This window comes from Electrophorus electricus, chromosome 3 (assembly GCF_041902795.1).
Source record: "Electrophorus electricus isolate QZ-2024a chromosome 3, ASM4190279v1, whole genome shotgun sequence".
Lineage (NCBI taxonomy): Eukaryota > Metazoa > Chordata > Actinopteri > Gymnotiformes > Gymnotidae > Electrophorus > Electrophorus electricus.
The window spans coordinates 39,342,805-39,353,544 of NC_137499.1; the positions used below are offsets into that span (position 1 = coordinate 39,342,805).

A 10,740-nucleotide genomic window follows, 5' to 3' on the forward strand; every position below is an offset into this window, starting at 1 on the left:
TACTCATCTCTGAACTGAACATGTTCCCAGAAACAGCTGAAACCATTACTGTGTAGGATAATCCCTGCAGAAAGTGTGGTTTTAACCCTCAGCTGTAGCCCATTACATGAATCCGGACTGGGTCAGGACCATTCTGTTCCTACATATTTTTCCCATTAGTGTAAAATCACAATCACTGAGTTTGTGTTTTAGCAAAGAATAACTTTAAATGAAAGTGAAATAGGTATTGAATAGTTAATATCGCGGTATCTTCACACACACACTCCCCATTGCCTACGTCTTTGCGAAATCTTTCATTAGCCAATCAAAAAGTGCACGGCGCCAATGACGTGGCAGTTGAAATAAACCCGGAAGCGAGCGTGTCGCGGTGAGTGAATGGTGATAGGGGCTGTCTAGCGATTTCATTATGCATAATATAATTTAAACAGACTTTTGTAAAACAAAACGAAGCAAAACAAACAAACAAACAAAAAAAACGGATTCGGTGTAAAAAGGAAACCGCGTCAAACAAATAATGGCATCCCCATGCTGGGGATTTTAAATGCTAAAATAATCTAAATAAAATAATCCTGAACTGAAGGTAAATAACCTAATACATTATATTCTGTACAGATTTCTGAATAGTTGTCCTCCTGCACCAAGATGGAGGGCAGCGAAAACGTGATTGCAACGGAGAAGTATGGCTCACAGGCAGCGTGGCGCTACCGGGTGAGGGATGGAGAGATACGCAGAGAGAGAGCGAGCGTGAACGGCGCCACGCCGGGGAACGCCATCGCCCGCACGCTCAAGGTGCGCACGCCGCCCCGTTACTCCGTTACACGCGATGGACTACCGACGGGCGAACCGTGGCACGAGCGTTAACGCACGCGTCCTGCCTTGCCCCCGCAGAGCGTGTTCCTACCGCAGGGGTATCCCGAGAGCGTGAGCGAGGACTACCTGCGCTATCAGATATGGGATACGATGCAGGTGTGTGCCGCGCGGAGGACATTATTGAAACGTGATGATTGTTTTGTTGCGAGTGGGCGAGGCAGCAGGTTCATGCACCTTATGCCCTCAAGCCTTAGCAACGTGCTGGGTGTTTTAGTGTGTGTGGCAGCCTACAGCAGTGTTTTCCATGCCTCAGCCAACCCCAGACGGCCCGTTTAGTTTGTCCTATCTCCCATCACACCTGAATCGAGCATGAATGCTGAAATACTGAATGCTGCAACAGTTGCTGAAATGCTGAAAGCTGTAACAGAGCAAAAAAACAAACAAATAAACAAATGTGGACCATCTGAAGGTGTATTGAGGACTGGAGTGGGATTGTTCCCTTGAAATGAAGGCATATGATGGCTTTTGATTCTTCTCCTTCTGTTGTTGTTGTTGTTGTTGTTGTTGTTTTGGCTCTCCAAGGCATTCTCCAGCTCCCTCTCTGGGACTCTGGCTACTCAGGCCTCGCTGAGGGGTGTTGGGGTGGGAAGTCAAGAAGCAACAGTTGCCGCAGCTACAGTTACTTGGTTACTCAAAGGTGCGTGTAACCTCTTACTGAGGTGATTTGTAACTATGTTCCCTTTTGTATGAAAATGGGGATGTCTCCTAACAGTAAGCTCTGGATCTTGTGTGGATTAAAGGTCCTTTTGTTTAGGGAAGGCAAGCTTAATGAAGTATAGAAAATAAAAACACTGAGCTCAGTTATGAAGAAAGACAGGCTAAGATGTAAATAAAACATGGAAGGAGGCTTTCTGGTAAAAACTTGAGGACGGCTTGGTAGGAGATGCAACATACGTTGCTCATACGTTTACAATGTTATATACAAGATTTGACACCTAAGATTTTATTGCTGGCATAAACAGTGTAACGGAAAGGACCGGGGAAGAGAGCTGTACACGAGTGTAGCTAGTGGTAGGAAATGTTTCCAGCAGGTTATTGTTAGGAAAAGCCCAGGTCCCAATGTGGAATGTTGCCAGGCTTACAAGCATGTGCAGATGAGCTGTGTTTAATCTTCCATCTTATTTTCCCCAGTCCCTAAAATCTGGAAACACTTGATAATAGCACCAGTTTCTAAAACTAACATGCCTAAAGTAAATAAATGACTTCAGACCAGTCACCGTGACCACTCTGGATTAGCTTTTCAAAACACTGTGTAATTAGATAGACATTTTGGTACAGACTGAGGACAAATTAGATCCACAGTCTGAAACGGGGCATGCAGAGTATGCCAAGTTAACACTGCTTAAAGGTCTGTTTAAACACTTAGAGACTGTTAATCACTGATTTTTCTTCAGCTTTTAACACCATCTAAACCACCAGCTCTTATTCTAGCAGAGGAACTGCTAGAATTCATTTTTTAAATCTGGAGTTCAATACGATTGGTAGGATATTCAACTTTTTAACTGGCAGATCACAATGTGAGAAAGTCCATGACGCTTTCTCACAACTGTCACATTCTTCTTTTGCTTTCCACCAATACAACCCCCCCCCCCCCCAACATAAGTTGATAGTTTGCCTTTTAGGGAGTAAAGAGTATTACTGTGGTGTTCTACTTCAGGACGTTGTGCGAATCTATGACTTGGCGTTAATGTTTGTGATGTTTAATGTCTAGTGTGTAAATGTATAAACTGCTCAGTTGTCCAAACCAGATGTCCCCCTGGGGGACAATAAGGTATAAAGTAAAAACTAAAGTGTGTGTGTGTGTGTGTGTGTGTGTACACTTTTAGCAGCACTGATTTTAAGAAGTGTACAGATTTCAGTGTTTAACCTGTTATGAATTTTTGTTTTTGTTTGTCTCTCTGCTCAGATGGAACAGGCATGTTGGGTAGAATAATGTTTGCCTGGCTCAAAGGGTGAGTTGGGAGGGGACTATTTATTATTTATTTCTGCTAAGGATATGATGACATGATGTGTGTTCGTCTATGCATTTACCACATACATCTACTGGATTTTCTTTCAGGAGCAAACTGGATTCGGAAGCTAAAAAGTGGAGGTGAATTGTACCCTGTCACTTTGAAGTGTGCCATCTTGCGTGTTTTGATGCAGAACTTTCAAATTCATGCCTTTAAATCTGCTTTAGGCTTTTCGCCGATGTTCTCAATGACATGGCAATGTTTGTAGAGATCGCTGCGCCCTACTTCCCGCCAGTCTTCACTCTTATTCTGTGCATTGCTGGAGTATTCAAGGTATTAATGTGCACAAGTGCCTCAGAATTTACTGGGATGCTTTTATCAATGAAAGGAATGAAACAACACTAACAACAAATGTTGCGTTTATGTGTCTGTGTCTTGTGTAAGATGGCTGTATTTCTCCCCCACTAGTCTATTGTAGGGGTGGCTGGAGGCGCCACAAGGGCGGCACTAACGGTTCACCAGGCTCGCAGAAACAACATGGCTGATATCTCTGCCAAAGATGGGAGTCAGGTTGGTGCCTGTGTCTCTTTTTAGCAATTTGTTTAGGATTCCATCTACCACCTCTGCCTAACATCTAACACTAAGACAACATGGTGAGAGGTGGTGACATGGTTTTAATTTGTCCTGCACTGATGTCATGTCTTGTGCTTTATTGCCCTGCTAGGAAACCCTGGTCAATCTGGCAGGACTGCTGGTGAGCCTGGTGCTAATCCCGCTAGTCACCGATAACCCCACGTGAGCTCTTGGTTAGATTCCACCTCTCCCCTCACGTGTTTGTTCCACCATGGCGTGAGAGGTGAGGTAATGCGCGTTGCCCCTGTGCTCTCTCCTTAGGCTGACCTTCATCCTGTTCTTCCTCTTCACCATCCTTCACCTGTTCACCAACTACAAGGCAGTTAGGTCTGTTGTCATGGAGACACTAAATGAAGCTCGTCTGTCAATCGTCCTTCATCGGTATTTGCTTGATGGGCGGATTCTGAGTCCAGCAGACGCCAATCAGAAAGAGCCTGTGTTTCTTGGTATGTCCTGGTCTGCCACTACTATGTATACACACCGCGTTCCGAATTATTAGGCAAATGATATTTTTCCTCTGATTTTCCTAAATGGTCAATGCAAATGACAGTCAGTAAAATTTAAGTCCTCAACCGTTAGAGTATAAATCAAAGTTTATTGAACAAACCTCCCAATGATGACAGTATTTTTTCAAAAAAAAAAGTGTTTGTCTCTGAACAATCATGCAATTTACGATGGATAAGTAAGGTGATTAGTTTAGGCCGAGCAGCTAATGTTTCAATTGAACTGTTCCAAATTATTATGCACAAGAGTTTCAAAACATTTTATTGGTTGTAAAGAACTGAAAATGGTCATTTGTTGAATTTGCAGCATTGACGTCACCTTTACTAAAATCAAAAGCAATTTCAAAAAAAAACAAAAAAAAAAACCCCTCATCAGGCCAAGTTTCATGTCAACATAGGACCGCTTCTATGATATCACCTTCACAATTCTTCGCATCCGTTGAACTTGAGTTTCTGCTTGAATTTCTTTGCAGAATATCAGAATAGCCTCCCAGAGCTGCTGTTTTGATGTGAACTGTCTCCAACCCTTAGAGATCTTTGGTGTAAGGATACTCCAAAGGTTCTCAATAGGGTTAAGGTCAGGGGAGGCCATACCGAATCTCTCCTTTTATGCCCATAGCAGCCAATGACAGAGGTATTTTTTCAGCATGAGATGGTGCATTGTCATGCATGAAGATTTTGCTACGGAAGGCATGGTTCTTCTTTTTGTACAATGGAAGAAAGTGCTCAGTCATAAACTCTATATACTTTGCCGAGGTCATTTTCAAACCTTCAAGGACCCTAAAGGGGCCTACCAGCTTTCTCCCCATGATTCTGGCCTAAAACGTGACTCCGCCACCTCCTTGCTGATGTCGCAGCCTTGTTGGGACATGGTGGTTATCCACTACTCCATCCATCCGGACCATCCAGGGTTGCACGGCACTCATCAGTAAACAGGACTGTTTGAAAATTAGTCTTCATGTATGTCTGGGCCTACTACAACCATTTCTGCTTGTGGTCACTGGTTAGAGGGTGGGTGAATAGTAGGTTTATCCACAACTGCAAGCCTCTGGAGGATCCTACACCTTGATGTTTGCAGTACTCCAGAGGCACCAGCAGCTTCAAATACCTGTTTGCTGCTTTGTAATGGCATTTTAGCAGCTGCTCTCTTAATCCGATGAATTTGTCTGGCAGAAACCTTCCTCATTATGCCTTTATCTGCACGAACCCGTCTGTGCTCTGAATCAGCCACAAATCTCTTCACAGTATGATGATCATGCTTAGGTTTTCGTGAAATATCTAATGTTTTCATACCTTGTCCAAGGCACTGCACTATTTAACACTTTTCAGCAGCAGAGAGATCCTTTTTCTTTCCCATCTTGCTTGAAACCTGTGGCCTGCTTAATAATGTGGAACATCCTCCTTAAGTAGTTTTCCTTTAATTGGGCTCACCTGACAAACTAATTATCACAGGTGTCTGAGATTGAGTTCAGTGATCCAAAGAGCCCTGAGACACAATACCATCCATGAGTTTAACTGAAAAACAAAAAGTTAAATCTTTGACACTTAAATCCAATTTGCATAATAATGTGGAATGCGGTGTGTATATATATATTCTAACAGAGGGCATCTGTGTTATTTTCATGGTGAATGCAGTATTCCAAACTCGCATACATTTCACCAATACACCAAACCAGAGGTCCTCAATGCTGGACCTCAAACGTAGAATGTGGCAGTTTATGTTAGAGAACATGCTTTGGAATCACAGCCCTGCAGGTACAGATACTACAGGATTTTCACCCTTCTTTCACCTTGACTACAGAAGGCCCAATCACTTACATTAACCGCTCAGTTCACCTCTAGCTAAACCTGAGCTGTGCAGTTGAAGACCTCGGCCAAAGATGCCATTTCCCATGGGTCCATTTCAACTTGGACACTGTGTTTCCAAACAAATGGTCTCCTTCTTTGCAGAATTTAAAAGGAAAGTGCCCATCAAACTAGGAGTAAGGCTGGGAGAGGTTATCAAAGAGTAAGTTTACATGCACATTTACATTGAATTTATTAAAGTGTCCTCATTGGATCACAAGCATTGATCACTTGGTTCTAAATGCTCTTTAACTTTAGTTGGCTCTTTCTCGTGGTTTTTAGTTTTCAGGAACTGCAGCTGGTTTTGAGGAACACCACCAAAGCATACCTCATTGGAATACAAAATGGTACACACACAAACTTATGAGTATTAGTGTGACATGACATTGTACGACACCCACGTTAGGCTGGGACCACAGGAGGTATAGGAGTTAAACTGACTGCAATGTTAACTGATTCTGCAGGGAGGGTGTGCGTGTGTCTAGGAACCGACGCATCTGTTCATGAGGAGATCATGGCAGCTTGTCAGGCTTTGTGTCTCAACACTGTGCTACACCTGTCACCACAAAGTGGTGCACTTGCTCAGCTCTCCAAGACCAAGGGTAAGTAGTCTGTGCCACCACCGCAAAGAACTAGATTTTCTATGTTATAATAATTAGCAGTTTTTGCCCAAATGAGATTAATGTATACTGTAATGCTGTATACTTTTTGTTTTAGACCCTTGGGAATTAGTATCAGAGAGCCAAAAGCTAATTGACCAAATGTTCCAGCCCTTCATTACAGGTATGAAAATTCCGTATATGTGAACGTTACCTGCACCACAGAATTGCAAGCTGTGTGTGTAGCTTGTTTTCACGCCCCTGTGGGAAACGTCAGCCGCGTGTGACCATAACACATCCCTTAAACGTTCATTTTTGCACACTGTGATCCGCTAACTCTGTGGGTACATGGAGGACAGTCCTGACATCCTGCTGCATCTCTCCCAGGTCTGGAACGTGCTGGCTGGCAAACAGACAGGACGCTGCTGGACTGGAATGAATGGAGGGTGGACTGGAGGAAGAAGATCAGTTGATTGGGGGGGAAAAAGTGGAGAGCGGGAGAACGATACAAGGAGAGATGGACAGACTGTAGCTTCTTAAGATTCTTAAGATTTTTTTTGTTGGGTTTTTTTTGTTTTTGGAGGGTTGTGTTTTTATTAAATACGACAAAACACTCTTCAGGGTTTTGCATAAATTTGTCTCTATACTCAGTCTAACATAAAAAAAAATCTCCACAGTCATTACATAAACAGGCTATGTCCTCCTTTTGGCAAGTTCTGATGGTAGTTTTGCATGGGTCCCCAGGCCACCCTACAGCAGTGCTCCATGGTGGACCTTCCTCAGGTGTCGCCGAAGGTTCTCGGTGCGGTTGAACCTGCGACCGCAGAGGCTGCAGTTGTAGGGTCTCTCCCCCGTGTGAATGCGCTCGTGCTTCTTGAGGTCGGCCAGCCGGCTGAACCGGAACTGGCAGCACTTGCATGCGAAGGGTCTCAGGTTGGAGTGGCACACGAAGTGTGCGCCCAAGCTGGAGGATGTCGCGAAGGTTTTCCCGCACACGTGGCAGGTGTGTGGGCTGTCCTTCCTCGCCATTAAGCCGGAGCCGTTAGGCAGGTCGATGATGTTCTCAGTCCCTGAATTGAGGATGTGTGCGTATGGGGGAATAGACTGGTCCTGAAAGACGAAGGTGGTCTCACTGTGGACCGGACTGTACGACTGTCTGTCTCTCAGAGGCGTGTTGTCCAGGGTGCCAAAACCTGCATCCTGTGAGATCATACTCTCAGGCTGCCCTGCCGCAGAACATTCCGGAAGCTCTGGTTCTGATTCCGCTTTAATCTTGTTTGAAACGACGCCCAGTGCAGTTTCAAAGTGGCTGTTGTCTGGTGTTCCAGCGACATCTGGGGAAGCAGGCTTGGAGGCCGTGGGGGAGGTGCTCCTCAGCTTTGAGAACAGCCTACTCTTCCCAGTGTCGCATGTTGGCGACTTGGTTCCAGAATGACACTGATTGCTTATGTGCTGTGCTTCCAGTTCCAGATGTAGTTCACTGGGTTTCTCCTCCTTGAATGACAGGCTCTGGGTTTCTGGGTCCTCGTTTTCCTGTGTCACTAATGGCTCGTGTTCTGGGCTGGAGCCCAATACTTGTACAGGGTGAGACTCAAATGATGGCTCCTCTACCGCTATGGAGGAGGACACTTGCTGGACTGCATCTGAAGAGAAAAGATATTTGGTGTTTTTTCTATTTTTAGTAACAAATATTGTCTGCTAATGATACCAAAGCGCTTTAGGCAAACCTGATGCATCAATCCGTTTTTGGAGTTCTTCCAGTTTACGCTGCAGTTTTCGGTTCTCCTGATGTATTCTTGCCGACTCTTCCCGGTACTCGGACACTGCCTGCCCCATCACCCGCAGGACTTCGTGCACAGCAGTGGCCAGAAGTCCAGCCACATTAGTGACTAGGAGATCCATCTGAGTCATGTTCCCTTGGGGGTTCTCTCTGGACACAGAATCTGGTGATGGGCAGAAAGGTTTTACTAAATGAACACCTGTTCTTGAAACTGATTTTGTGTTTGTCTCTGAACAATCTTAGATCATGACAACATTGCCATCATGCAATTTACGATGGATAAGTAAGGTGATACATTAGCTGCTCGGCCTAAACTTTCAATTGCACTACACTGCCTGGAAAAAGTAGACTCTTTAGTATAACAAGGACGCAACGTGTGCACTTCCTTACATGTATAGGCTAATCCTCAGCTGTCAGACGAGTCGAGCTGGGTTTGTTCTAAAATGGTACCGAGTGCGTTATTGCTCTCCATCAAAATCAAGCAATACAAGACACGGTGAAAGAAATGGAAACAAAGATTCGATCTGCTTAGCCAAAGTGCGCTCAGATACGGTAATTAATGTTGCTCCAGCATTCATTTGGCTGTCTCCACATCAACAGCTGCTTGAGCAGGACGCCAGCAGGAAGCGCCCAGAAGAAACATCGGCATATCCAACATTTGAGGACTTCAACGACCTAGCAGACGTTTTTATGCACAGCGACCTGACTACAAAAGTGTTTGGTTTTGTCCGCACAGAAAATGTATCCTTAGCTCGTGCAAATAGGTTAGAGTGTAAAAATCCTCGCGCTCACATACTGCCTTAACAAGACTCGGTGATGAAACGAGCCGAAGTACAGAGATTAAACACCTAATGTTTCTGTTTGCAAATACGTTATCAGTTATAACGTTAATGACCACTCTTACCTTTTTATTCGGCCTGTAACCATATGATGACTTAACACTTCCTTTACTACATGCACGGGCTTCCTCCTACTTAGGTTGCCAGATTGTCTTACTCAAATCCCCGCCTGATTTAGACGGGATTTAACAGTTGCATTTAATGTATTAGTTAATTAATTTAGAGAGAGAAAGAAAATATTTCAAGCAAGTACCTCACTGTTATATGCAAGTTGAAAAAAAGACATCATTGATGTCATTTTAGTTGCACTATACACTATAGCGTCAGGGGGACGCAGAACACGCCGTTTCTGCAAGAGAAACATACTTTTTATTAAAATAGGACGTCCTTACCGCAACTAGCAACAAGCAGAAAGGAGCTGTGCAACGGGACTCGCGGCTGGTAGAACATTTCTAACACGATAATAAAACTTAAAATGATACGATTAAACTAAACCAAGACATATTCACAAATCAACCGTTTTAAGAACAATAGGAACCATTTCATTTACAATGAATAAAGTCCGTGGAAAGGCACACGGCATTGTGGAGAGTACTGGACATGCTCCACTCCTCTCTCTCACTGGCCCACCCTAAATCCAGTAGCCGTCCTCGCTCAGCTGCCCCCAGCCGTCGACCCGCACAGCCCTGACAACGTCCCCGAGGTGCGTGGGCGGGCGGCGCTCAAGTGCAGCCTGGGCAGTGCGGGTGTGGAAAGTGACTGCTCCTCACAGCCCGTCGGCCTTCTGGCCAGACGTGGTCTCCCTCTCACGCCCTGCCCCGTTCCACCCCTTCACCCAGGCGCTTCTTTAGGAAGCTGCCTAACATGCTGGCTCCTCCCATTGTAAAATGGTAAAGCGCTCACATAGTTTAAATTTCGTAATGAGTTCCAAGTTTGTCATGTGCACAGAAAGTCCGAGGGCTGAAAACATTACAAGATTCACAAACAATTATCTGCTTCGAAATCTGTTTTATGCTCAGATGAGCCTTTCCTGCAAATTTTGCTTATTAATCTGTTTATTAACTATTCCAACCAGCACCTCTGCCTTATTTAAATGTTATTATTTTTTATTTTTTTTACTATATAATGATTTAATAGTATTATGCTGTTTTTCAGACTTGCTTTTCCAGCACATCTCACAGATGCTCACTTGGATTCCGATCTGGGTATTTTGAAGACCAAGTCAACACCAAGAGCTCTTTTTCATGTTCCATAAACTATTCCTAGTTTTTTTTTTTTGCAGTGTGGTAGGTATATTATCCTGCTGAAAGAGGCCACTGCCATTAGGGAATACTGTTCCTATGACCTACTGTTGGAATACTGTGGCATGTATCAAAGTAGCATTCACAAGAATTCTGGGACTCAAGGCTGATCAGTGTAAATGTCTATAAAATAACTATTATAAACCATATAAAATACAGGTTATAGTTTATAATATCTAGGATATTACAGGGGTAAACGTAGAAATCAGCACTGTAGGAATCCTCAAGTAAGGTCACCCAGATAGGAAAAATTATTTGCCCTGGGTTTCTGTCACGTGCTGCATAAGATGTGATCTGCATCTGCACACAAAACCGGCTTTGGAGTTGGTTGAAACATACAGTGAGAACCTTCCTCGAACATTATATTACAACGTACATCAGATGGCTAGCCTGGCGCAAAACACGCACCGATCACTAC

The 10,740-nt window shown here is 44.1% G+C and overlaps 2 protein-coding genes across 6 annotated transcripts; one reads left to right on the forward strand and one right to left on the reverse strand.

The window, feature by feature from the left end:
* The first annotated feature begins 321 nt into the window (after nucleotides 1-321).
* Nucleotides 322-7,017, forward strand: rusf1 (RUS family member 1). The gene is made up of 15 exons (XM_027015717.2): nucleotides 322-367; nucleotides 613-789; nucleotides 889-966; nucleotides 1,393-1,507; nucleotides 2,777-2,822; nucleotides 2,930-2,962; nucleotides 3,050-3,155; nucleotides 3,291-3,392; nucleotides 3,547-3,617; nucleotides 3,717-3,901; nucleotides 5,909-5,966; nucleotides 6,086-6,150; nucleotides 6,268-6,405; nucleotides 6,521-6,586; nucleotides 6,790-7,017. Exons 2-15 carry the CDS (start codon nucleotides 643-645, stop codon nucleotides 6,873-6,875), a joined length of 1,296 nt encoding a protein of 431 aa, XP_026871518.2. The 5' UTR covers nucleotides 322-367; nucleotides 613-642; the 3' UTR covers nucleotides 6,876-7,017.
* Nucleotides 4,192-10,616, reverse strand: zgc:113090 (uncharacterized). Of its 5 annotated transcripts, none has more exons than XM_027015721.3 (3): nucleotides 9,652-10,616; nucleotides 8,130-8,345; nucleotides 4,192-8,045 (listed from the first exon to the last, which is right to left on the reverse strand). In XM_027015721.3, the coding sequence occupies exons 2-3, from the start codon at nucleotides 8,311-8,313 to the stop codon at nucleotides 7,153-7,155; spliced, it is 1,077 nt and encodes a 358-aa protein (XP_026871522.2). In that variant the 5' UTR covers nucleotides 8,314-8,345; nucleotides 9,652-10,616; the 3' UTR covers nucleotides 4,192-7,152. The 5 variants fall into 5 exon arrangements, with proteins under 5 accessions (XP_026871522.2, XP_026871520.2, XP_026871519.2 ...); XM_027015719.3 differs by having other exon boundaries at nucleotides 9,572-10,616; XM_027015718.3 differs by having other exon boundaries at nucleotides 9,414-10,616.
* Nucleotides 10,617-10,740: the final 124 nt, after the last annotated feature.

Coding starts and splice junctions, on each gene's coding strand:
- rusf1 (XM_027015717.2), top strand. CDS start 643: ATGGAGGGCAGCGAAAACGTGATTGCAACGGAGAAGTATGGCTCACAG. Junction 3,393..3,546: donor CTGCCAAAGATGGGAGTCAG/GTTGGTGCCTGT, acceptor TTGCCCTGCTAG/GAAACCCTGGTCAATCTGGC. Junction 6,406..6,520: donor TCAGCTCTCCAAGACCAAGG/GTAAGTAGTCTG, acceptor TTTTTGTTTTAG/ACCCTTGGGAATTAGTATCA.
- zgc:113090 (XM_027015718.3), bottom strand. CDS start 9,471: ATGTTCTACCAGCCGCGAGTCCCGTTGCACAGCTCCTTTCTGCTTGTT. Junction 8,346..9,413: donor TCTGCTTGTTGCTAGTTGCG/GTAAGGACGTCC, acceptor GCCCATCACCAG/ATTCTGTGTCCAGAGAGAAC. Junction 8,046..8,129: donor AAAACGGATTGATGCATCAG/GTTTGCCTAAAG, acceptor TTTTCTCTTCAG/ATGCAGTCCAGCAAGTGTCC.